Source organism: Trichosurus vulpecula, chromosome 5, assembly GCF_011100635.1.
Source record: "Trichosurus vulpecula isolate mTriVul1 chromosome 5, mTriVul1.pri, whole genome shotgun sequence".
Taxonomy (NCBI): Eukaryota; Metazoa; Chordata; class Mammalia; order Diprotodontia; family Phalangeridae; genus Trichosurus; species Trichosurus vulpecula.
Genome location: NC_050577.1, coordinates 102,154,884 through 102,182,866, shown reverse-complemented (window position 1 = coordinate 102,182,866; position 27,983 = coordinate 102,154,884). Strand labels below are relative to the sequence as shown.

Here is a 27,983-nt window from a genome sequence, read left to right as displayed (position 1 = left end):
GGGCGGCTGGGGCCTGAGTCGGGGACTGCCGGCAGGAGCTGGGACCCCAGTGGAGATCTTTCTGCCCAAACAGCCCGGACCATGTGACACTGACCAGGTGGGTGCCCTCCTCCTCTTCCCCTTGCCCCCAGCTCAGGCTGAGCTCCAGTGGGGCTTCAAAGGAAGTGGGGAACAGTGGGGAAAGGAGGCCTTCCCAGCTGGGTCCTTGGGAGCAGACTCCGGAAATGGGGGGCTGGGCAGATAGGCAAAGAGTTTTAGGTGTTTGAGTGAGTCCCTTGGGGAAGGGAGAGTAGGAGAACGGAAAGGAAATGCTCCGGTCCAAGATAAGTGCTCCAGGGCTCCCAACTGAGAATTACCGTCCCAACTCCGAGCTCTTAACCCTTCTGCAACCCCAGAAATCAGGGCTCCCACCTAGAACCCTGGGCCCCAGAATCCCTTCACTAGAGATCTAACCACCATAATAAGCAATCTCTAAAGCACCCTATCCCCAGAAATATTTTCCTCTTTTCCTTAACCACACTTGGGGCCTCCTTCCAAGTATATACATAGACACATACATACATACACACCAAGATCCAAACATACATAGGGACACAGGCATACACAACACACCCTCTCAATAATAAAGATGCTTCAACTAGAAATGAGAGCCCTCCACCCTTTAACCTCCCCTCCCCAAATTCAAGTTCTGGGAGCTCCTCCCAAAGGTACTTCCTCCAAAGCCTCATCTCCAGAAACATAACATAGCATACTTAGTAGCCCACTTCCAAGAAGACACTTATTGGGCAACGAGCCTGCTAAGAGTCTGGTACTCGATCGGGCACTTGGCCTTGGATTTTCATTTCCAGACGCATAACTCCGCCTGTCTTCATGAAAGTGAACTCTGGCCAGGGTTAGGTTGTCCTGTTGTTGCTGATAAATTGAGAGAAGGAAGAGGAGGAGGTGGCGGTGGTAGTGGGAGGAGGATTTTTGTTCTTGGCTTCCTTCCTCCTTTTCTTCCCTCTGGTGCCTTCTTTTGCACTCTTAAGTAAGGCCTTCTAGGAGGTAGGGATAGCTATTGTAGTACTGTCCTCAGATTATAGGATCATAAATTTAGAGTTGGAAAAAGCCTTTGAGATGGTGGAATCCAAACCCCTCATTTCACTGATGAAACTGAGGCATGGAGAGGTTAAATAACTTGCCCAGAGTCACATGATTATAGTAAGTGTCTGAGGCAAGAATTGAACCCAGGTCTTCCTGAGTCTAAGTATACCACCCTATCCACTAATCCACACTGTACTTTTTCCAAACGCTTTCACTATTTTGCCTATTCTTCTGTACCAGCCCATATCCCAGACTTCCTGTTAACTCTGTACCCCAGATGTGAAGGAACTTCTAGCCCAGGCCTTAACATGCAACGAGTTAGTTAAATCACCTTAAGGTCTCCAAATAGAAATAATCCTTCTTTAAGCCCAGGGAAGTTAGGACAGAGGATGCTTCAAGAGAGCAGTTCAACATTGCAGGTATGGATTGTGAATGAGGATAAAGAGAGGAATGTATATACACAATAGATTCTGGCGCAGAAGAGGGATAGATCAGGATGTCCCCAAGATGGGGAAGGATTTGTATTATCAGTGTTTGTGTGGATAGGGCTGTGTCAGGATCTGACTGAGGACCAGGCAGGCTGGTTCAGCAGGATTCACCTTCAAGACTTGGACAGTGTGGCAAATTCAGGTATATATAGGTGTGCGGATAAACATGATAGGTCGCACATGTCAGATGTTGAGGGGTCTTATCTAATACAGTGTCAGTGGGGTAGATGGAAATACCATATGTGGTTGGTATCTATTGGGTAAATAATACCAACAGTGTCATATGCTTTCATGAGAATAGCTGGAGAGCAGTAATACCCATGTTATATAAAATGTCTGAGATAAATCAACCAATTAATCAGCAAACATTATTAAGAGATTACTAACTATATTACAGGCACTGTGTAAGCACAAGAAATCAAAGGGGAAAATCCCCTGCCCTAAAAAAGCTTGCATTCTAATGGAAAAGACATCATGTAAATAAATAGGCACCCTTGGCACCCTAGTATTTATAAGGTAATGACCAATGTGACATATAAAGTATGTATGGAATGGAATAAGGACAATTTTACACTGTCTGTGGTATGGGTGGAGTGTTTTGCCAATTGGGTCTAAGAAGTAGATATGGCATGTATAATGTGGTATCTATGGTGTATGTAAGGGTTATCATTCTGTTTTCTCTGGGTACCATAACCATCAATCACCAACCATTTATAATTAGGATATATAGCCAAACAAAGGGTATTCTTTTTTTTTTTGCAGCTGATAAAAGTACACCCTCTTTTCTTATAAGTGGGTGTGGTTCAAGAAAATCTGGGTTGTATGGTTATTGTCTTCCACTAGAGCCCTACTCTGAAGACTCTGCCTCATAAAGATATGGAAATCATTTGGGCTCTTAAACACTACACCAGCTAATCACAATTTCCAGAAGGTCCTGTCAAGTTGGGGAAAAACATTCACTTACAAACTCCAAAACTGGAATCTTTTCCAAGCACCATCCCCGCTAAAGTCAAAGAGATTCATCATTAGAAGTTTGGCCATCAGGGGATTATTCTCCCCCCCTCCCCCACCCCTCCTCAACATATACAAATGTAACTGCTAAGCTACAGAGGATGGATAACCTGTGTTTGTGGAGGGCACACCTGCCCTGGTGAAACAGGTCACTTGGTTGTCTGAAGTATGGCCCTGTCGTCTCTGAGGATATGTAGACCGTATTAAACACTACAGGGTCTAGATAAAAGCAGTGTTACGCATGGCACCCATAAGAGCACTAGTGAATGCATTTATCACCCTTGGTGTCTTTGGTATGAATTTCATATGTGCTGTCTACGGAAAGGGTCATATCACATTGGTGTCTTAAAGGTATGGTAAGAGTTGTCATACATGATATAGAGTAAATGGGTACCCCATTACACATGATGTATATGTGGCCAGTGGAGGTATGTCAACACAAAATGTCCATAGACTAGATACAAGATAGGTGTTTATAAGGTAGAAAGGTGATATGTCACCCATTTTCTATGGGAAAGAAACTTTTTCTTCCTATAATGTAGTATTATTGAAATGGATATACTCTATGTCAGGGCTTCTTAAGCTGAGGTCCACAAACCACCCCCACAACCCAGGAGGTCTATGAATAGATTTCACAGAGGGTGGGGGTGGGGAGGGGCGATCAATGAACTTGCATGGGAAAAAATGCATCATTATTTCAATATAATTGATTTCATTTGTAAATATACATACATACATATATAATTTTATATATCTACACACATATATAATTTTATGCATTTATAAACATCATTCTGAGAAAGGATGCATAGGTGTTATAGACTGCCAAAGACGTCCATGATTCAAAAAAGCCTGAGAACCACAGTTTGATGGTGTCTGCAAGATAACAGGAATCAAGTTACTTTCACTGGCTTCCTGTGCTTAGGGGCACTCACAGTGTATATGAGTGAATGATGTCGTATCATATAAGATGTCTTCTAAGGTAGGGAGGTGGCCCATTGTTCCTAGGGTCTTCCAGTACATGGGGACACACAGTGTTGATGATGTGATTACAATTTTGCCATACCCAGTACCTTTGGAATTATTGGAACAATTTTTTGGGCTTTATAGAGACTATGTCATAATATCTTTGAAAAAGGTAGGAAAAGAGTCACTACAAGTGCCTTCAGATAGACAGTTTCTAGGGGGTATATAGGGACCGTTTAAGAACACTGGCTTTTTTCAGAACAGGTCTTTTTTCAGTTCTGATATCTGTTGAATGGATAGCACCTGTATAACTCATGAAGTAAATGTATAATTGGACTGAATAAAAAGTAAGGGACATCTAGCATTTTCTGGTGCTTAGAGTTAGGACAAAATGGTATTAATGGAAGTGTTAGAGTCCACATTAGGCACGGAGGACTGGATAACATTGCTGTAGAAGAGACATACATGGACTGAAAAAGGACTCAATCCTGCAACATCTTTAGGTGAATTCTGCTGTTTCATATAGCATCTATGTAGTGAATGAGGACCATGCCACATATGGTGTACCAGAGTGAATGGGTTCACGAAATCAGAAAATTTTCCTATTGGAAGGGATCTTCACAACCACCTAGTCCAATGTATAACCACCCCCACCCCCCCAAAAAAAGTATGCCCAATAAAATTCCCTGGAATAGTGGTCATTCAGCCATTGCTTAAAGCCCTCCAGTTAAGGGGAAACTATTATCTCTTGAAGCAGCTCATTCTACCTATAACTAGGTCTAATCATTGGGAAGTTTCCCCTTGCATCAAGCCTGAATTTGACTGCAATTTCCATCCATTGCTTCTAGTTCTCCCCTCACGGACCAAGTCAAACAAGGCGAATTCCTCTTCCTATGACAGTACTTGAGAACAGCTATTTTGTCCTCCTTGACTATTCTCTTCTCCAAGCTAAATGTTCCCAGTTCCTTCACCTGATCAATCGCTGGAAGCAGATAGGCGGTATAATGCAAAGAGTACGGCACTTGGAGTCAAGAATACCTGAGTTTATTCCTACGCCAGACATTTACTAGCTATGTGACTCTGGACAAGTCACTGAACGTGTCTGCCACAGTTTCCTCATCTGTAAAATGGGGGTAATTATAGCACCCACTTCCCAGGGTTTTGTGAGGATCAAGTGAGGTAATTATTATAAGGCATTCAGCACAGTGTCAGGCACACAGTAAACACTATATGGATGTTATTATCATTGTTGTTATTGTTATCATTATGCAACCCTAGACACATCACTTAACTTGTCTCCTTCAGTTTCCCCATTTGTAAAACTACGATAATACTTGTACCTACCTCTCAGAGTTCATGTGAGAACAAATGAGGATACTATTTATAAGACACTTGGAAAGCCTTAAAGTGCTTTATAAATGCTAGGTATCAGTAAGCAATCAACGACCCTTGTTAGCTGGGTGACCTTGGGCAAGTCACTTAACCCTGATTGCATCAGTTTCCCCATCTATAAAATGAACTGGAGAAGAAAATGGCAAGCCACTCCAGTGTCTTTGTCAAGAAAACCCCCAAGGTGGGTCACAAAGATTCGGACACAATGAAATGATTCAACAACCACTATGTATCAAGTACCATTCTAGCTATTGGGCTTACAAATTTTAAAAGTGAGACAGTACCTTCCCTTAAGCTCACATTCTAATGACCTTATGTTATGAACTCAAGGTTCTCTACTGATTTGGTACCCTCCTTTGGATGCTCTTCAGCTTGTCAGTGCCCTTCATAAACCATCACGCCCAAGATAGAACACAATAGCCTAATGTAGTCTATACAGAGCAGAGTAGAGCAAGTCTGTTTTCTCCTCTTTTTCCATCATTATTCCTCTCTTTCATCAGCCCAAGATCACATTAGCTTTTTTTCTTTTTTTCTTTTTGGGATACCGTATCACATAGTTGACTCATATGAGCTTTCCCCCAAACCACAGATATTTTTCAGACCTTCGTTAATGTGATGCACAACATTTGTTTTTGTCTACATTTACATGAGTATACCTTTTCTCTTCTGATAAAATGGGAGTTTTTTGAGGGCAAAGATTATTTCCTTTTTGTCTTTGAATCCCTAATCCAACACCTAACACAACACCTAAAATACCTAGAATACAGTAAACACTTAATAAATGCTTGTTGTTCATTCCCTGATGGGGTAAAAAGAGCCACATTATATATAGTATCCATAAGGTTGACAAAAACCATCAGTCATTATATTCATACAGTAATGATGGGTTGAATGGATTAATATTATATGATGTATCTGTAAAGGATTAACAGAGACCAGGTTCTACCCAGTGTCTGTGAGATTTCAGGAATGATTTCCCATCAAGTGTTTTATCTGTCTATCTGTTGGTCTAGCTATATGTCTGTGATATATATGATGCCTCAGAACTGGATATGAGACGTGAACTTCTCTATATTTCTAACTGAAACTGGGTGTTCGTGCAAACTCTATACAAGGGAGGATGGGCCCTTGTCACCTACTCTGGAGGTAATGTCTATTGGATATATAGAGTCCTGTCTGCTGAGTATATAAGGTCACGTGTCTAGAAGTTACTTAGGGCCCTCTTACCCTGTATATGTTTGTATGTAGACAGGGCTATGTCATTTTCTGTGTCTGGTCCTCACTGGGGAGGGAGCAGGCAGACTGGGTAAGCAGGGTTGACTTTCAAGTATGGGCTAGCCTGAGGAGGATATAAAGCCATGTGCAACCTGGTATTTAAAACCCCTATGTGGTTCTTTCTCTGGTCAATGATGTGCTTAATTAGCCCTGCTGCTTGGACTCTCAGTAAAGTCTCAGATTCCCTGGCTTCTCTAGTCTGAGGTCTTTAGTATATCTGATAATGGCCTTGGGATTTTGAACTAATAATACCCAGCATTATATAGCTCTTAAAGGTATTGCAAAGCATTTTACATAGTTATCTCTTATGATCCTCCATTTGAAATGGATTCCTGCGTTTCCCCTTTGCTCAGTATCTTGGACCTTGCTTGAGAATGACTGAGCCTGAGTTATATAAGCAATCCCTTTTCAACTGTCTGGAAGAAAGTTGCAAAGCTTCCCTTGGACAGAGTGTCTCCTGTCCTCAAATTTTCTTGGACTTTGTTATTTGATTCCCTGGTAGAATTTAATCATAGACCTCATATTTTTGTCCTTGCTCTCCTACAGTCAACACAATGCCTCTGTGCACATAATAGGTGGTTAAAACATGTCTGATGAATTAGATTAAATATTAGGTGGTAGATGCTCAGCTATACCAAACTGTGTGTAGTTACATGTGTCTTTTACACATGATGACTGTTGGATAGTTAGGGATGTGAATAGCTAGTGAATGACTTGTGGCACGCTGCTACCTTTCCAAGCGTATATAATTGTCCATATCATTCATTTAGTCATTGTTCCAACAGCTGTTAATTGAGCAAGTGTACAAGGCCTTGTACTAGATTATATGACTAAATAAGCCACAGGCATCATCCTAAAGGACTCAACAGTCTTATAAGGGGAGCTGATGAGCCCCATCAAGGACACAGGTACACAAATATACAATGACAAGGTAAATAATGATAAATTCCATCAGGCAGGGATGACCACTATGCTATAGGGATTCATAGGAATGATACATTGCTTGTGACTGGGGAAAAAATAAGGAAAAGGGTGTTTGAGCTAAGTCTTGAATGGAATATAGAATTTTGACAGGCAGTTGGGGGAGAAACTCTTAGCTAGGTGGAAGGGATATTGTGAATAATGAAACTGGAGCAAAAAGTTTCAGAGACTGTCCAGAGAGCACAGCAGTTTAAGTGAAGCATAGGGTGGCATGAAGGCGAACAGTGGGCCGGCAAGGTGAACTGACATCAGATCATGTAAGGCCTTGAGTGCCAGGATAATCAGTTTGGATATTAGGCAGCAAGGGACCATTGTGTATTCTTAAGTAATAACATAACTGGAGTGGTGCTTTGGATGAATACTGTTGTAGATGTGCTTAGAATGGATCGGGAAGGAAGAGAGAAATTGGACATAGGAAGACTACTTAAGAAATTATTACGATAATCTAAGCAAGAGTTAAGAAGAGTCTGAAGCAGAGGAATTGCAGAGAGGGAGTAGAATTTGTAGTGGAGAATAGGTAGGAGGAAATTAATATGATCTATGTGGATACTTCTATTGTGGGTTGGATGATGAAGACATACATTGCTGGAGACCCTTTCTCCCTAAATATGCGCTAGATACTTTTAGCCTTGCAAAATGACAATTCAAGGAACAAGGAACAGATGTCTCCTTTCTTTCTTCCTTACAGTCCCTATGAAATGCAGTATTTCATAGGCTGGTTTCAGAGTGAGGATGATTTGGAGTCAAGCTGACTCTGTCAGTAACTGACTGGGCAGGTCGATTAACCTCCTCCCATTGCCATAGGTAATTCTCTAAGGTTGTAAGTTGTAGACTTACAGTGTTCGAGGGAGTTTCCTCTTCTGAATTTCTCTATGTAAGTGTAATCTTAAATCCAAACCAAAATTGATCCCAAATTCAGATAGTTAAAAGCAGCATAGGCCCCTCCAGCTTTGGCTTCTATTGGAAAATGCTGACCTTTCTTTCTCTTTAGGAATCAGCCCTGATGGAGGCTGAAGGGCCTCCTCGAAGTGCTTCTACTCCAACTACTGCTCTGGAGGAACTCCACATCTTTCCAACATCCCTCATGAAGAATAGAGGTATCCCTGCTTCAGAGCTCGAAGCAGCAGAGACAGAGGACCCTGCCTGGAAGTGGGCTGAGGAGGACGATGATGTCTTTGGGGCTCAGCAGAGAGATCTGAGTAACCTAAGCACAACTGAAGAGACACCACCCGTTTTCCAGGAAGATTCTCTAGGCTCTTTGGAGCTTGACTATGGAGATATTGTAACTGCAGAATCAGGAGTTCAGAGACCCTCATGGCTAGCATCTCAGGGCCCCCAAGAGGGTCATGTACCTTTTATTCCCACAGAGAGCTCTGTCAGTCCCACCCTGGTTACTAGCCTGGGCATTGAACCCATCCCCAATGAAATAAGTAGCAACATTGAGGTAGAATCTTGGACAGAGTTCCCTAACACTCTGAAGGAAACTGAAAGGTCAAGAGCTAGTGAGACAGTGGAGAAAGGAATCATTCTTCCCTCCTCCACTGAGGCTAGGTCCTGTTCTCCTCCTGAAGAACCCAATAGTCCAGTCTCTCATGCCGGAAGAAGAGCTTCCCAGCAAGAGGGGGAACCCCAAGCCCAAGAGAAGAAGGAAAATGGAGGGCAAGAAGGGCTGTTACATCAGAGACAAGAGGAGGGCAGGGATCTAGGGAAACAGAAGAAGCAGGAACAGAGGGAACTAGAAGGTCAGGGGGAGCTGGAGTGGATTGATGGACTCTCAAGAAAACAGGAACTGGAGGGGGTAACATATGTTCAAGGACAAATGGGAGAACCGGGACAAGAAGATAAAGGACAGGATGAATTGGTTCTGGGAAAACAAAAAGAAAGAGAGACATTTAATAGGGAGGTAGAAGATCAGAAGCAGAGGGAAGGGTACCCAGGAGACACAGATGTGGAGATGCAGGGTCATGGGGAAGTAGGAGAGGAGAAAAATCAAGGAAATGGGCTGGCAGAGGAGCAGAGAAAGGCAGATCATTATGATAAGGACCAAGAGTTAGATGGGAAGCAGGGGAAGATAGTGGATGAGGGTAAGGAAAAACAGGGAGCTGTAGAGGAGCAATGGAAGCTAGAAGGAAGTAAGGAAGAACAGGAGAGTGTGGCTGGAGAAACATTGGAGGTAGCAGGAATAGTAAGGAGAAATGAGAATGAGGAGATTCAGAAGCATTATGGTTCCTTCCCGTTGACCCAAGTTGTCCCAGGTGCCAATATTTCATGGGGCTCTTTCCCAGAAGACCTTGTTTCCACTATCACAAGATCTGAGACTCAAGAAGGGATAAAGACTGAGTCTTCTAGAGTTCAGGTCTCCATGTATTCTTCCTGCCCAGACTCTACTCCAAAGTCTGGACAGGGGTCATCAGAATCTGTCCAGTCCTTCCCTCCTCACAGTCTCTCTGGAAAGGATACTGAGAAAGAAGCAGAGCAAAATGGCTGGGAGGAAGAGTATGGTCAAGGAGATAGAGCAATGCCTGGCTTGGGGAAGAAACCAACACCCCCAAGGCCAATTGCTATAGCTCCTAGGACAGAGACCTCAACTCCTTTCGGTTCTACTAAGGTGGATCCCAACACAACCACCTCATCATCTTCCTGCCCCTCTACCTTCTTTCCTATAGGAGATTCTTCACTCCCATCCCATCTGCCAGAGTTCTCTAGGTCCTTTTCCTCTGATAAAGAATTCTCTTTTCACCACTGGGACCCTGATGCTGCCTTGAACATTCTCCACATACCTTCTGCTAAAGAGGCTCCCTTGGTACCACATGCCAGCTCTGACTGGGCCAGCACTCTAAGCCTCCCTGAATCCTCTGAGGAAACTCTCCAGTACCATATGAGTAATTCTGCTCCAAGTTCCTATGGGGGAGGGCAGCCTCAGTATCTGGCCCAGCCTCCAGCCTCCTTCTATCGCTCTGAGTTGTCTCAGAGGCTCTCTGAGCCTGCCATCCACCATGCTGAGATCCCAGGAAGGGAGGAGCAGCCTAGGCTAGAACCCTTTTCTGACTCTTCCTCCTTGAGCCAACTTCAAGGATTCACCCCATATTTAGAGAGGCCTGGTGCCACTCATAACCAAACTTGGTGTCCACCAAAAAAGGAAGCCTTCATCTCAGGAGGACTTATCCATGGCTCCCCTACTTCCTCATCCATGGTAGAAATGGGATTACATGAACTGCTGCCTCCTGTCCCAGTACGGGAGAGGCACAGTCATCCTCCCCTGGCTGCACGACATAGCAATCATCTCAACAAGCCCTCAGCCCCAAAACGGTATAGCCACCCTCCCACCTTGGCCTTAGCTTCAATACTGCCTGATTCCCCTGAAAGACCTTCTCTCCCTGTTAAGGCAAGACAGAATCGACCTCTGCCTTCTACTCCAGTCACAGACACTTCCCACCATACTCAGACTCCTAGGCTGAGGTACAATAAGCCGCTACCTCCCACCCCAGTCACACCCCCGCCCTACCAACCTCCCATATCTACCACCCCAAGTAAGAAAAACAAACCTCTTCCTCCTGTTCCCATTTCGGATCCTGACACCAAGCCACCTCCACTGCCTCCAAAGGCTAAGTGGCGAAGCAACAGTACTCACAGGACACTTGTGGATGTAGGAGATCAGTTGAGGTCAAAACCTGGCTCCTCCAAGGTACCTGGAGGGAACTGGGAAGCCCCTTCTCCCCTCTCTGCTGGACGTACCTCCTGGCCTCCAGCTGTGGATAGGCCAACAGACACTTTGACCTTTCCTGGCAGGAACAAAAGTGAGATGTCTGCTCCTCTGGCCTTCAGTAACATGACCAACTTCCTTCTGCTGAGTCCTTCTTCCCCAGCTCCCTCCATGACCCAGGACCCACAGCTTTCTATCCTGGGAGGAGTCCAGGATGAACATGGACAATCAGAAGGGACTTTGAGGACTTTGAGCAGAGGAGTTCTTCAAGGGGATGGCAATGGACCCCGGAGGTCAAATCGAGGCCTGGGGCGGCAGTCAGGGAAACCTAGCCACCCACCTTTGGAGAAATCATCCAGCTGGCCACACAGGAAAGATCCTGGGAAATTCTTGGAAATGAGTGGTGGGCACTCAGAGAGTCCTGCTGAGGAGCAGAACAAGACCAAGGGATGGAACCGGCAAGGCCTGCGCAGACCATCTGTCTTGCCTGGGGAGGCCCTAGGTGAGTGATGCAAGGGTCATCATCCTGTACTTTATACCAGTCACGGGAAGTGCATTGAAAGGAGGATGGGGGGCTGTTTGATGAAAGTACTGCAGGTCCCATTGAGACCACCTTCCCCACAACAGCTTGCTGCCCTCCTCTCCTCCTCTTATGCCTTTTCCCTCATAACCCCATATGCTTTCCCACGTGGGTTCTTGTTCTCACATCCTGTCCCGCATGGCTTTATGTCTCCCTCCTTTTTTAATAGCATCCTCAATACCTTTTCTCTACTCTCACATGATCTTTAGTGTCTTCCTTTACCATCTCCCAACCCACAAATTTGTGCCCATAAAGTATCAATAGCTAACATTTGTATAGCACCCACTATGTGCCAGACACTGTGCTAAGTGCTTTACATTATCTCATATATCAACCCTGGGAGGGAGATGCTATTTTACAGATGAAGAAGCCGAGGCAAATAGTGATTAAATGACTTGCTCAAGGTCACACAGCTAGGAGCATCTGAGGCTGGATTTTATCTCAAGGCTCCCAGACACCAGGCTGAGCATTTATGCACCACAGGACTTAGCTTGTCCCCTCTCACCCTACCAGCCCCTCTCCCATAGGGAGCTCCCCAGGCTCTAATTCTAACCTTGAATTGCTCTGATTTCTTCACCTTCAATCTTCCTAGAGCACACTACCAATTCTCACCTTCTCTGATTCTGGTTCAACTGAACCAGAACTCCCTTCTTCATTTTTCATCCAATTTTCCATTGTGCTACTTGACCAAGTTCCCATATTAATATAAACCCAACCCTCCCCTCAACTTCAATCTCTTTTTTCCCCTTATAATCAATCCCCAGAGAACAAAGAATATAAGTCATCTCCTTAACTACCCCAGAGGTGTTTGGGTGATTGGAATGCCTCAGGGACTTCATTTGGGCCAGCTGTACACTCCATTCCATTTTAGGATTGTCTTATCAGCAAAAGCTTCACATAGATACCATCCCATATGGTGCTTGTATTTGTGTGATGCTCGCCAATCACATACCCAATGTACAGAGCACTTCAGTGTTTCCTTAACCACACAGTAATGCTTTTACTTCTCTCTCCCACTTCCTCTTTTCCTCTTTCATGTGCTCCTTAAAAATTCCACCCTGATCCACCCAGATCTCTTTCTTTTTCTGTATCCCCTTGGTTTTCTTTGTCATTCCTTCAGACATGAACACTTGGCTCCTCTCTGCCTCTTTTCTTAATCCTCAGGATCCTGTGTTGTCCCTTGAAGAGGAAATTTTTTAAAGTGTATTTCCCATCAGTATTTATCTTTGAACAGATTGGATGACTGCTTGTTGGGAATCAAAGAATCTCAGAGTTGGAATAGACCTTAGAAGTCACCTAGTTCAACTTGTAGCTAAGTATGAATCCCCAAAGATGTGTGTGGGTGTGGAGAGAGAGGGGGAGAGGAGAAAGAGAGAGACAGAGACAGACAAAGAGACAGAGAGAGACAGGCACAGAGAGAGAGAGAGACAGAGAGAGAGCGAGAGAACCCAGTAATCTTCTAACTCAGTTCAGGTCTGAGCAAAAATACCCCCTCAAACATCCCTAACTAGTGGGCATTCAGTCTGTACCTGGAGACCTCCAAGAACAGTGAACTCACTACTTTAAAATGCTCCTGTTCCATTTTTATAGAATTTTAATTGTTAGGTTTCCCTTGTGTTAGAGTGAAATCTGCCTCTCTGGAGCTTCTAACTACTGATCCTACTACCACCCATTGAAACCAAAGCAAACAAGTTTAATGCCATCTCCATGTGGAACCCTTTGAACATAGCTGTCCTATCCCCCTGTTCTCCCTTTCTTTCATCTTCCTATCCCCAGTTCCTTCCACTGATCATTTGCTGTAGGGTTCTTATTCTTCTCACCTTTGTGGTCCCTCTCCTCTGAATATGTGTCAGCTTGTCAGTTTCCTTCCTAATAGAGTTTTTCCAGAAATAAACTTAGTACTTCAGAAGAGGTTTGATCAGGACAGAGAGCTGCAGGGCTCTCATTGCTTCTTCCACTTTGTGAATGCTGTGGGTTTAATAATGCAACGTTTGCTTGCTTGAGGATTTTTGGTGGCCAGAGGATCAGGGTCCTACCGTTCTCCTTCCGCAGTACCTGTGTCTCCCTTTCTGGGGCCTTAACCTCCGTACTGCTCTGTTGTGAAATTGTCCCTCTGAGTCCCTGTAACCTAAGTAATTTTCCCCATTTCTATTTCCAGATAGGGAAGGCCCCCCCATGGAAAAACCTCCTTGTCCCTCAGACACAATTGTTCTTCGGTGAGTTATTTGCAAGGAACCCTTCCCTCCCCCAAACATATGCATCTATGCATCCTCTTTTCTCAGGGTACTGAAGCCTCCTTGAAAATCTCAGTTTATGGATAACTAGGGTCCAGAACCTGAAAAAATTCTTCCTTCTGAGCCCTCAAAGTTCTCAGTGTCCCTATCTACCCATGGTTGGGGGGAAGGGGTAAATTATTGACACCAGGATTCTAAAGGAAACATTTAAGCAGAGGATACTCCTTGGACTTACAGGTAGGTCTACCTGACCCTTTCCCCCAAGCCCTATGAACTGTCTCCCTGAAAATACTCTTTAGGACTCATAGGGGCTTCAGAAATATCCTAAAGAAACCCAGATCCCATTTTGGCATTTCTCTAGAGCATATGTATGGTACTTAAGGAGAAGGCATAAGAGATAGTCAAATATCCCAGCTACCTAGTAAATGTCTCTTCCCAAAGATATCAACCATCCATTGACCATATCTACTTCACAGAGAGAAGAAACCAAGAGAAGTGATGGGTAGTGTTGCCAGGCGCTGCTCCAAGTTCATCAATTCTTGTGAGTACTTTGGGACAAAGCAGTGAACCCAGGCTGAGATGAATATCAGCGGGAGTCAGATTTGAGAGCCATTTCGGGGCCAGTTTAATGGGTTCATTCTAAATTTGTTGTTTTTTTTTTCTTTTTAACCATATCCATTTTCTCTTCTTGCTCCTTTCTATCTTCCCTTTCTACAGCCCACCTGCTTTATCAGGAGTATAGTGATGTGGCTTTAAACAAGGAGATACAAAGCCAGCAGAGGCTGGACAGCCTGATCGAAGTGTCCAGCCCAGCTTCTCCCCGACAGCCCCGAAAGTCTCCAGGTACCCCAGACTCTTATCTTCAGCGCCTCTCCATCGCTTCCAGTGCATCTTTATGGCAGGACATCCCCCGAGTACGCAATAGCACCATGCTGCTCTCTATGACTCATGAGAACCAAAAACTGCAGGAGGTAAGAGAGAAATGGGACAGGGGCTTTGGAGATAAAGATTGGCATCATCCCCCACCCCTGCTTTCTACCCACTTAAGCATGATCCCCATCCATTGGCTCATGGAGAAATCCTCTCTGAAGAATTTTAGGTTATATTCAAGCTATAACCATCTTCCCCTTTCCTCTCACATATGCAAATTCATGTTCAATCAACCAAAAAGGAAACATTTATGAAGCACCTACTATATGCCAGGGACTGTGCTAAGCACTGGGGATACAAAGAAATACAAACAGAGACCCGGCCCTCAAGGAGCTCACATTTGAATGAGGAAGATGTCATATGAATGAATGAATATATATATATATGTATATGTAATATATATAAATTTATATATGTAACAAAAAATACATACATACACAGTAGATGGAAAGTAACCTTAGAGAGAAGGCTCTAGCAGCTAAAAGGACAGGGAAAGATCTGCAGAAGGTAGCATTTAAACCGCAGAAGACAGAGATTTTGAGAGACTGGGTCTGACCTTGATTTCTAAATTTGGATTGGAGTGGTCATAGATTCGAATCCTTTTGCCTGTCTCTATCTCAAACTGCTACTTCCATGTGGACTAAAGATTATGTGAATCCAATTCAATAAGTATTTATCAAGTGGACTTAATGTAGTGCATTGTGCTAATTGCTGGCCAATTAAGTCACATGATGGTCAGTGTACTGTTGCATGGGGCAGAGGCAGCTAGGTGGTTCAGTGGATAGAGCACTGAGCCTGGAGTCAGAAAGAACTGAGTTCAAATCCAGTCTCAGACACTTACTAGCTCTGTGACCCTGGACAAGCCACTGCCCTCTGTCCTCCTCAGTTTCCTCGATTGTAACCTGGGGATAATAATAACAATAGCAATGAGAACAGTAATGATACTTCTCAGGGTAATTAGGAGAATTAAATGACATAATATATGTAAAGCATATAGAACAGTGCCTGGCATACTGTAGGTATTTAATAAATAACATATTTCATTCCTTCCTTCCTTCCTTGTGTCTTTTGGGGTGGTGGCTGCCCCCAGGATAGGCAGATGTCGTATCATTGAGATCTTGAGAACAAAGTGACCTTTTCTGGAGAAGATTTTACTCTAGGTCCTCCAGTTTTAACCTTAACTATAGGAGGGGCTTTTTAACTATTTTCAGGTTATCTTCATTTCTGTGGTATTGGGATTATATGGAAGGCTATAAAGCCTCTCAAACTTCTACTTGTTTGAAATCAGTCTTAAAGGAAGGAAATAGACTAAAGGCAGGAGCAAAGGGACTTTCATAGAATTCTATTGGAATAGTAGGGGCCTCTTCCTTCTCCAGCGCCATCATTTCCTCTTTCAGTTGATGGTTTTCTTCAGCTGCCTTCTTTTCTGCTTAGTTCCTTCCCATCATTCCTCAGGCCAAATTTGAACTTATCATGTCAGAAGCTTCCTACCTGCGAAGTCTTCATGTGGCTGTAGACCATTTCCAGCTCTCATCACAGCTCCGGGCTACAATGTCTAACCAAGAACACCAGTGGCTCTTCTCTCGTCTACAAGAAGTGCGGGATGTCAGCACCACGTGAGATTTCCTTCCTCCAGAATCACCTTCCATTGTTTCCTAGACATGGATGATTTGCAAAATTAATATCCTTCCCTGTTAGCAAGCCTTTCCCTCTCCTGGCCATAGTAAGAATTTGAGGTTTCAGTATGAGATCACGTTTGTATAGTGCTTTAATGTTTACAAAGAAAGCATAACTATTATTAGCCATATTTTACAGAAGAGGAAACCAAATTCAATGATTTGGCCAAAGTCATGCGGCTAGCAAGTGTGAGAGCCAGCATTTGAACCCAGATGTCTTTTACTGTTACACTGTACTGTCCCTCAAAGATCAGGATACCTCCAGAGATAGGGAGAGAGGAGAGCAGATGTATGAGGCAATTTAAATACTAGGTTGAGTAGATCTGAGGGACTCCAAGAGATGGAATTAAGTATCTAGAAGAAGGAAGTTAGTAGCTTAAGGAATAGCAGGGTTGGGGGAAATACTTTGACTACTCTGTTCAGACCCAGATTTCTCACTACATCTGGTGGGGAAACCACAGGTTTCTCTCGGACCTGGAAGAGAACTTCGAGCATGACATCTTTACCTTCCACGTTTGTGATGTGGTCCTGACCCATGCACCTGCCTTCCGGCGTGTCTACCTACCTTATGTGACCAACCAGACTTACCAGGAGCGCACTTTTCAAGGCCTACTGTGAGACCACTTTCTCTGCCTCATCTTGGCACAATTTCTCCTCACAACCCTATTGAACCTCCCAATCTCCAAATTTCACCAACTTGTGAATAGTACACCTTGTGGCTTACTGTGAGATCCTGAGCTTCCAGAAGTTTCTAGGACCTCCAAACTATGCATGTGTGTGCCCCTCCATGCCTTCCCCATCATACCTCAGTTCCTTCAGTCACAGTCCATACCTTTGCCATCGTCCTCATTCCTTTGAGTATACCCTCTCTGTTCCTTCTACCTAAATTTCTGTGTTAATGACAGGAACAGCAACAGCAATTTCCGAGAGGTCCTGGAAAAGCTAGAAAGTGACCCTATCTGCCAGCGCCTTTCCCTAAAGTCCTTTCTGATACTGCCCTTCCAGCGTATCACCCGCCTCAAACTGCTGCTCCAGGTAATTTGGGTTTCCTCCTATCCCCTGACCCTACTTCAGGATCCTCTAATCCTGAAGATCTAACCTTGAGTATTTAGTCTCCTTACTGAGCCTCTCTCAGTGTAGCAGTCACTTGTCTCAAACCACTCCAGGGTCAGAGAGTAATGGAAACCATCTCACTTTTGCCTCTAGTCATGTCTGTGCCCCACCTTGTCTCTCCCAACTCATTACTCTCTTCCCAGTCTCTCCTTCCTAATTCCTTTGCCATTTTATCTGTTCCTCCTTCACATCTGTGCTTTGAACTATGGGGTTCCTTTGCCACAGAATATTCTTAAGAGGACACAGCCTGGCTCCCCAGAAGAAGCAGAGGCCACGGAAGCACACCATGTCTTGGAAGAGGTGAGTAGTCCTGAAACCACTAATCTCATGGTCTTGATGGCTGGTAAAGAGTGGGAAGCTAATAGCCCTTAAGTCCAGTCTGTCCCTTGGCTTACAGAGGAAACTGGCCACTCAGTTTTTGTACTTGTGTCTCTTTATCCTTGAATCCATGGTTATGAGGATGAATGTCCTTTTAAAAGACAATCCAGTTCTGTCTGCCCTGTATTCATTATTCTGTTAATCCATGAAGCCTCCTTTCCTCACATAACTGTGTGAGTCTCTCTATCTCTCTCTGTCTCTCTCTCTCTGTCTCTCTCTCTGTCTCTCTCTCTCTGTCTCTCTTTGTCTCTCTCTGTCTCTCTGTCTCTCTTTCTGTCTCTCTGTCTCTCTGTCTCTCTGTCTCTCTGTCTCTCTCTCTCTGTCTCTCTCTCTCTCTCTCTCTCTCTCTCTCTGTGTATATGTGTGTGTGTCTCTGACTAACTCTCTCTTTCTCTTACGCATACACACATACACGCACACACACACTTTACCACCCCCAAATTCTCCCTATTCAATAGGCAAGATGGAAAAACAAAAAGTCTCTCTACCAAAGATATCCTGTGTCAGGCGAATGTGCCCTCATCTCTTTCCTCCAGTCATCCTTTCCTAAAGAGCAAGGATGTTGTATTTCTCCAGATTCTGGAACAAAGGATTTTCTTAGCAACATGGTCAAAGGCCAAAGTCTCTAATACCTGTAATTCTTCTTGTTTCCCCATCTTATCCCGACGTTCTAGCTCATCCGGGACTGCAATAGCAATGTCCAGAGTATGCGACGGACAGAAGAACTGATCTACCTAAGTCAGAAGATTGAGTTCGAGTGCAAAGTGAGCCACTCCAATCTCCCATTGCCACCAACCACAAACCTGAATCGCTGTCTGACCCTGTAGTTCCCAAATGACCTTCCAAGTACCATTCTACTGGCCTTTGACTAGGCTTTAACCTGGCCTCCCTCTTTAACCCTCATCTTTAATATTTTTATCCTTCCACAACTCTGTATCCAGTCCTCTCATCTTTAGAATCCCGTCTAACCACCAGTGCATGCCAGAATCCTAAAGTAGCCTCTGGTCATGAATCCTGCCCTCACATATCCTGCATTCAAACTCAATTTAGGGAATGCCTCATCCCCTTCATCTGCCATCTCCCTTGCTTCAATATCACACAGATAGTATGATGGCTTGTCGTAAGGAAGACTTGAATTCAGATCCTGCTTAATATTTACTAGCTGTGTGACTCTGGGCAAGTCACTTAACTTCTGTTAGCCTTAGTTTGCTCATCTTAAAATGAAAATAATAATAGCACCTATGTTTCAGGGTTATGAGAACCAGATGGGACTATATTTAGTTCTTTGCAAACCTTCAAGTGCTGTATAAATGTTAGCTGTTGATATCATTATCATTATTATTAAGAGTCTCCTACCCAAAATACCATTATATTTCAGAAATCCCTTCCACGCACACCCGTATGCAGAGCAGATAATTCTTTGCCCCCAAAACCTAACCCCTAGCCCCTAACACTCTTCATCTTCTAACTGGTTTGTGCTTTTTGCCAGACTTTGCTCCTCAGTCCTTAGTTATAACACAAGATAAACTAGTTTCCAGAACAGTTTCCAATGAATGTCCTTTTGGTAATGAAATTATTCATTTCTAATCCTTCAATTCCTAGTAATAAGCAGGCCCTTAATTTTCTTACTGAGGTCTCTAAATTTCTCCTTTGGCAAAGGTTCATAGAATTATAGTTAAGTTCTTTCTACCTTTCCCCCCAATCTCAAACACGGAAACATCTGCCATAAACACACACACACACACGCACACACACACACACACACACACACACACCCCCAAGCAAACCTGTGTTCAGTGCTCACTCTTGTTGGGGGGGGCAGGAATAATAAAAAGGTATAAGAAAGTCCCTAGGTGTGCATGAGTAGAGAATGGAGAATGGAAGTAGCATGGCCACTTAGTGTAGAGGAAAGAAGAGAGAATGGAAGAATATAGTTGTGGTCCTGTGACAATTCCCTCTCTCTCTACTCCTTTTACATAGATTTTCCCACTGATCTCACAGTCACGATGGTTGGTGAAGAGTGGGGAGCTAACAGCCCTTGAGTCCAGTGTGTCGCCTGGGCTACGGAGGAAACTGGCCACTCGACCTGTCCACTTGCATCTCTTCAATGACTGCCTATTGCTATCACGGCCTCGAGAGTCAGTGACTGGGCGGGAAGACAGGGAGGGAAACTAGGTGGGGGAGCAGAATTGACAGCTTTAGTTGACCTGGGAGTGGGTAGAGGGGTGGCATATTTTCCAGGAGGGATCCTTTTCACTGACCTATTGGTAACTCATGGTGCTGTGGGAAGGCACTATTATAAAAGAGGGTAGAAATCCAGGGAACGAATAAGCTCCTGGGATGGAGTCAGTATTTAGAGCTGAAACTCAGTAATTAAAACAGAGCTCAGAATAGTGATTCAATTGGATACATCCCCTGGTGGCTCTAAGTATAGCTCAGTGATTTAGTGCCCAAGATTGGGGTGGAGGTCCCCTCCAGTTAGCATTTTGGGTCAACCTTGATCCAAAAGGTCTTGAAGCTGCATTAGTTTTAAACCCTGAGGCTCTAGGATTCTACTTGATGGCATGAGGGTAACTCAGGGGACTGATTCAATCCACTGCAGATTTATGTTAACTAATCTCAGATAGGTCTCCAATTTGGGCAATCTTTTTACAACTCCCTAATGAATTCACTCTCCTACTCATAAAGGCTTTTCAAAACCTTTTCATCCTTCTTCAACTTTCCATAACTCCTCCCCACTTCCCATGGTCCCAGCTTAGAATGTCGCCTTTTATTTCACTGAAGAAACAAGCCATTCAAAGAGAGCTCCCTCTTCTCCCCTGCTGCTCATCTCACATTTAGATACCTTGTGCCACTTACTCTTCCTTCACTTCTATTTCACATGAAGAAGTGACCCTGCTTCTTGCCAAAACAAACTCCCTCTGCACTAAGAAGTGATCCTATTCTATTCCATTCTCTCTGGGAGGTTTCTCCCCTTCATCATCTCTACTCTCTCACTAATCTTCAGTTGTTCCATGTCTGTTGGCTGCTTCCCTATTGCCTACAGCCATGCAAATGTCTTCACCATCTTCAGAAAAGCCTCCCTTGATCTGTCCATCCCCTTTTTTAGTTATCATCCTTTATATATCCTCCCTTTTATGGCCAAACTCCTTGAGAAAGAAATCTACAATGAGTTTCTCTGCATTCTTCATTTTTAGTCTCTTAACTCTTTGCAACTTTAGCTATTTGCTATGTGTACAACTTCTCTTTTTGCAATGAATGAAACTCCTACAATATGTACCCATCCCAACTATCTGACTCCTCTTTCTCAGTCTCCTTTGCTGCATCCTCTTCCAATTCATACTCTTTAACCATTGTGTACCATAGTAGTTCTGTGAAGTTTAGATTCAGTCCAATGGCCATACTTAAGGGCTTAGAGGGCCACATGTGGCCTTGAGGACTCAGGTTCCCTAGGTGGTCTTGATGGTCTCATCAGCTCTTATGCATTTAATTATCATCTCTCTACGTGTATCTCTCACATAGTTCTAATCTCTCTCCAAACCTCCAGTCCCATACCTCCAGTGGCCTGTTAGACATCTAGAACTAAGTGGCCCATAGACTTCTTAAGCTCAACATTCCCAAAGTGAACTTCTTGTCTATCCCTTTAAGCCCTCACCTCTTCCTAACTTGCTTATTGCTATTGAATGTACCATCATCTTCACAGTTACCCAGACTAGAAACCTATGTATCATCCTCTCAACTCCCCATTTTCTCTCATCCACCATGTCCCATCATTTCTACTTTCTGAACATCTCCTTTATACCCTTCCCCTTTGCTCTGACACTGCCATCAGCCTGGTGTCAGCCTCTCACCACTCCACAGTTGGACTATTGCAAGCTTTATCTCTTGACTGAGCATTTCCATCGGGTCCCCCACACCTGGTATGCTGTTCCTCCTCATCTTTGCTGTCTAGTTTCCATGGCTTCCTGCAGGTCTCAGCTTAAGATTGCCCTCTGCAAAAAAGCCTTTCATTATCTCCCTCAATGCTAGTGCCTTCCCCTCTGAGATTACCCCAATGTATCCTGCATATGGCATGTTCATACATAGCTATTTGCATGTTGTCTCTCCCGTTAGAATATGGGCTCCTTGAGAGCAGGGATTCTTTTCTGTTTGTTTTATTTTTTGTTTGCTTTGCCTTTCTTTGTATCCCCCATGCTTAGCTGAGTATATATAGCAACTGACACATATTAGATGATTAATAAATGCTAGTTGACTGACTGACAGATCAAATTCAGGCCTAAATCTTCAAAATGAGAGGGAAGGATGGTTAAAGTCTGAACCATCTCCTTGGGATCAGGGTTGATTCAGAGCTTATGAAGATACTCCAGGCCAAACTTCTGGGGTCATTTGGCCTGTGGAGTATGATCCCCTGGAAAAACCCCAGGCCAAACTAATCCTGACTCAGATTCCTAGCCAGGAATTTGTTTAGTCAAATGACTGCCATTCTGTGACTCATATTGTAATCTGCAGGTTCAGGAAGCTTTGTAGGAGAGGGGTTGAGCATTGTAAGTGAAAAAGAATGAAGTCTGTGGAATGAGATTGATACCCTTTATTTCTCTGCAGGGGTAACCGATTCCTGGTCTTTGACCATGCCCCTTTTTCATCTGTACGGGGGGAGAAGTGTGAAATGAAGCTGCATGGACCACACAAGAACCTCTTCCGCCTCTTCCTCCGGAACAATGCACAGGGCACCCAGGCCGAGTTCCTCTTTCGCACAGAGACTCAGTGAGATGGAAATCAGTGACTGGGAGGGAATGAAAGAGGGCATTAGTAGGCAGTGCTGATGAGACAGAGGCCTACCTAAGGAGCATTCACAAAGCTGCTTAGATCATTTCATATAAATCTTTCCCGACTTCTCTGCTTCAATCATAGTCATTGTTTTTTATAGCCCAGTAATATTCAGTTACATTCATGTGCCACAACTTGCTTCAGTATTTTTCAATCAGAGGGCACTACCTTGTGTCCATTTTTTAATACTACAAAAAGGGCTGCTATGATGCTAACCTTACTTTTTCACTGTTGACTTCCTTAGAGTATATGTTTTAACAGTGAAATATCTAGGTTGAAGGGTATGACATTTCACTTACTTTCTTTACATAACTCCAACAAAGCTGATTTCCAGCATGGTTGAACCAATTCAGTCTCCACCAATAGGGCAGTAATGTGCCTGTCTTTCCATGACCCCTGAGACATTGACTACTTCCTTCTCATGTCGTCTTTGCCAACTTGCTGAGTATGAAGTGAAAGATAAGGGTTGTTTTGATTTGCATTTCTCTTATAAATAATTATGATCATTCTTTCATATCGTTGTTAAATATTCACAATTATTCTTCTGAGAACTATTTGTTCATATTCTTGGCCCCTTTATTGCACAATGGCTTTAATTTCTGGGTGTTCATATATGCTGTATACACTCAGTTCCCTTTGATCAGTGTGGGCTTTCAAGACGAAGGTATTACCTCTATGTGGTCTTTATGTTGAGCGGAAGCTCATAGGAGCTCTGGCCTTCTAAGAATACATTATGTAAGCAGGTGATCCAGAACAAGTACATCTCCTTTGTTTAGTGATTTTTTTCCCCACCAGAGTCCTTTGGGAGTGTTAATACAGCCAACTCTCAATTAGCCACTATATTATACAGAAACAATGGCATGGATAATCCAGAAAGCTCAAGTTAACCTTCCTAAATGTACTTGAAATGGATCATAACTTTTCTGATAATATCTGTCTGATGCTATTCTACAAATCAAATTTTCTGCTTAAATAAATAATAGCATTAATTTGCATTCCCAAGTATATAACAATTCAGCTGTAGAAGGAGACTGTCCATAAGCATGCAGAAGGGTAAGGCAAACACTATTAATTAACATTTTCTTTAGTCAACAAATATTCATTGAGTAGCTATCATGTGTTGGGTGCCTCAGGAAATACAATGAGAAATAAGGCATCATTTCCGAAGCCAAGATCAGCATAAAATTAACTCTAGTATGTACTACAGGGGAATAAGAGAGATTCCATCCAGTTAATTATCAGGGCAGCTTTTTAGGATGAGATGGTATCAAAACTGGGCATTAATAGGTAGAATTTTGACAGCAGAAGTGGAGGGGGTCAAGCATTCTAAGTGGATGGAAGAGTTTGAGTAAAATCATAGAGGTACAAAATTAGAAATGTATTCAAGGAGCAGAAGATATTGTAAGTAAGCAGGAACATAGGATGTTTTTAAGGAAATAGTGAGTGATAAGACTGGAAAAAATATGTAACCAACAAAGTTCATGGCCCATGTGTGTATAATTGAAAGTTTGACTGCATTCCCACATTTTCAAATACAGTTACCCCAACCAGAAGAAACAATCATAAAGGAAGATGGGAAGGAAAGCAGGTTAAGCAGTTAGGAGCTGAAAAATAACATTATGGCTCAAGTACTTGGCTGACTTCTAACTAAGCAGAACTCCAGAAGGCATTTTTTTATAGAAGTTGCCCTATACCCTCTAAATAGTCTTCACATTCTCCCAGTGCCCCTTTATCTATTGTTATCCCCACTATTCTCCTTCTTTATTCTTAACCCTCTCATGTTCCAGATGGAATTGTGACCCAACTTTCTTTTTCTAGGAGTGAAAAGCTTCGCTGGATCTCAGCTTTGGCTCTTCCAAGAGAGGAGTTGGACCTCTTGGAATGTCATGGTAAGAATAAGGGGGATAGTGAAAGCCGGGGAGAAATAGAAGGGGGAAGGAAAAAAGAAGTGGGAACAGAGCCAGAACTGTCACTCAGGTATAAGATGATCCCTGGTTGTGGGGTGTGGAAAGAGAGAAATGAAAAGACACACCTAAACCAAGAAGATTGGGGCAGGAGAGAGATTCAAGATCCCTGGAGGCCAGGCAAGGCCTGGTGAGAGCAGTTAAGAGAGGAAAAAGGTCTGTCATTCCAACTGCTCTCAGATATAGCCCATTTAAGAGAGTAAAGAGAAACCACAGTCAGAACTGATTCTGAGGCATGGCTATGAGTCTTGTCCTCCTTCCTGTTTGGCACATTTCTTTAATGGGAGGAAGGAAGGAGGCATGCTGCTGGTGGTTGGGCAATGACTCAGGGAAAGAGCCTCAGGGGGAAGGCTCAACCATCTTTGGTCATCCCTCTGTCACAATCACCTTCTTTTTTTTTGCCTCCTCCACACTTTCCCTATTCTCTAGACTCCCCACAGGTTCAGTGTCTACGTTCTTATAAACCTCGAGAGAATGATGAGTTGGCACTGGAGAAAGCAGATGTGGTGATGGTGACTCAGCAGAGCAGTGATGGTAAGAAGAATGGGTATGAAAAAGGAGTATAAGGGATAGTGGAAAAGGGCTGTTCATGGAGAAGGTTTACTAACAGCTAAGTGGGTTGTAGGTAGACATCATGCTAATAGGCCTTTTTTTTTTTAAATGCCTGAGGACTCAGTATCACTGAACGATATTGTTGTATTCAGGCTGGAAGAGTGGGTGGGGAAGGGTAGGAATGATTCACCTTGTTGGGTGGCCTCCATTTCAGGAAACTCTGTGGTTGAGAAAAAATTCCAGGTCTGAGACTGAGGGAAAGCCTGTCCAGGTTGATTCCTCTTCCCAATACCCATATTATCATCCCTCCCCCTTTCTCCCACCAGGCTGGCTGGAGGGTATGAGGCTGTCAGATGGGGAGAGGGGCTGGTTCCCTTTGTCGCACGTGGAGTTCATCACCAACTCTGATGTTCGAAAGCGGAACCTGTCAGAGGCACATAGAGTCAAGACTGCCAAACTACAACTGGTCGGACGCCAAAGATAACTGCTGCTCAGGGGCATCCCCTTGGGCCCATGGACATGATACTTCAATGGAAGGCAGCTGTCACCTGCAGCTCTGTAACAGAACCTCTTTGAAAGTCTGAAAACAAAAATCAGCAAGACTGGACAGAAGCTTCAGACCTTCCACTCATTGCCCATTGGTGTGTTTGAGCACGTGTATACACACACACACATACACACACACATACACACACATATACACACACACATGCCCCGATGCTCACTATAAGAATATAGGGCAAAAGGATTTGGGGTAGGGCCTGGACTCTGGGAACCATTTCTTTAAGGAAGTGTTACCTATCTGGGAGATCTACACTGGAGCCTGAGCCAAGGGGCTCCACTTCTATGAAATTTACCAGTTCCCATGCTCCCAGGTTGATAATTTGGAGCTGGAATTTCAAATGCTTTGTTCCAAACTGCATCATTTCTTCAACATTCCTTTCCTTTGGGAACCAGCATTATTGGGAAGGAAATTAAGGTACCTCTAGGGAAGCTATATGTTGCTATGGAAATGTGAGGGGGATAGTCTCTCACTCTAATAAACCTGGCACTTTGAAATTTTTCTTCCCATGCTCCTTAGCACTTAGCATTGTTCATAACATGGCTGGACTTCAGGGAGGAATCCAGGCTCAGCTGGGTTTGGGTGCCATGAAGGGCTGTATGTAGGCAGTGGGCATAGATTATTGTGGCAGCTGTTGGTTCTTGCCTCGATGCCACTCCCCCAGGGATCTGGGGAGATTCTCTCTTAGCTATGACCTCAGGAATGTAGCTGTTTCTTGATTCTGTGCCTCTTCCTGCAAGGAGTTATGCCAGCAATACACTCATGCAGACCCATCTTCTTGAGTGCACCAGTAGCTATACTACAAACAGTGAGGGTTATGTCATAATATAACAGAATTTCTGAGTGGGATGGGAATTCAATGATCCTCCAGTTCACTCTTGCCTGAAAGATGAATTATCTTTATAGGATGAATGAATCAAAAACATTTATTAAGTGCCTACTACTACATGTCAAGCACTGACAGCTAGGGATACAAATACAAAAATGACAGTCCCTGCTCTTAAGGAGTTTACATTCTTTTGGGTATGGAGTGGATAACACTGTGACCAGGGAAGGTAATGGTAAGTGGAACAATAAGACAATCCATTGACTTGTCCTTTTCAGAGGCAATCGTAGTGTTAATTCGACTACCTTTCTTGGAGCAAGAGGTGTTAAAAAGGGAGAGGGTAGTGAAGAGGGCACCATACAGCAGTAAGCTGCTGGGTGGAAGATGGCCCTAGTGTGTCTAGAGTTCAATGGCTTAGCTCATCCCAGGCATGATTTCTAGTAATCTGGTTTGGAGGGTGGAGCAGCAGGAAATAAGAGTAACAGGAAATAAAATGTCCTAACTAGTAGCCATCTAGCCTCTTCTTGAGGACCTCGAATGACAGTAAATACCATCTATTAAAGTAGGCTATTTAACAGGATACACTAGGCTTTCTGTTTAAGTATTCCATATTCACCTAATCTGTAATATTTATTACTTTATACACATTTTAAATGCATTTCTCTAGTGTTTCCACCTGGATATAGCATAGTACCATAAAGAGAACACTGGATCAAAAGGAAATCTGGCTCCAGTTGTGTGACCCCCCAAATCAGTTCTTTGGGCCTCAATTTCCTCAAATGTAAAAGGAAAGTGTCAATTTAGTAGGAAGAATGAGGCACTTCAGGGAATGGAGACAGAAGAGGTAGGTGGGAGCAAATATCACGTATCATGTGGGAAGATTCACTGGAAACCCCTGCACCAGGGTTTGGGGGACTAAATGAGTGGAGTGGGAGGCTGATTGTTGGGTTCAAGTCCTGTACTTCAAAATTGTACTGTTCTTCATTGGGTCAGGTGGGAGCTGCAGTCATCTATAGCATTTAGGAGTGTCAGTGGGAATAAAACTGATGCATTCTTCATCATCGATCAAGAAAAATGGAAAGGAACTCGGGTCATATAGTCCAAACCCCTCATTTTTCAGATAACAAAACTGGCCCAGGAAAGTTCAATGACTTGGTCACATAGATAGTAATCAAAAGAGGCAGGATATATACCCAGTTCCTCTGACTCCAGAGCTCATGCTACTATTTCCACCATACCAGGTGGCCTCCCTATCAGAATGGCTGTTTCTGACAATAGTTGGAGTGTAGACAGAGTGGGAGATTGCAAGCAGAATTTCCATTTTTGTCTAGGGGAAATGCAGTGGCAATCCCCTAGTATTGCAGCCAAAGACTTTCTCCCATTTTGCCTTTATTGTGTATATGTATGTGGCTCGGTGAGAGATGGGGTGGGGAGGGGTCAGT

At 43.7% G+C, this 27,983-nt stretch overlaps 1 protein-coding gene across 2 annotated transcripts; it reads left to right on the top strand.

Annotated features, from left to right (window-relative positions):
* ARHGEF5 (Rho guanine nucleotide exchange factor 5) lies at window positions 1-27,983 on the top strand. Of its 2 annotated transcripts, none has more exons than XM_036760929.1 (15): window positions 1-97; window positions 8,188-11,401; window positions 13,638-13,695; window positions 14,190-14,254; window positions 14,431-14,684; window positions 16,099-16,259; window positions 16,781-16,933; window positions 17,225-17,354; window positions 17,658-17,732; window positions 18,485-18,574; window positions 19,791-19,948; window positions 22,413-22,574; window positions 24,456-24,526; window positions 25,031-25,135; window positions 25,480-27,983. In XM_036760929.1, the coding sequence occupies exons 2-15, from the start codon at window positions 8,200-8,202 to the stop codon at window positions 25,635-25,637; spliced, it is 4,842 nt and encodes a 1,613-aa protein (XP_036616824.1). In that variant the 5' UTR covers window positions 1-97; window positions 8,188-8,199; the 3' UTR covers window positions 25,638-27,983. The 2 variants fall into 2 exon arrangements, with proteins under 2 accessions (XP_036616824.1, XP_036616825.1); XM_036760930.1 differs by lacking the exon at window positions 1-97 and adding an exon at window positions 6,014-6,086.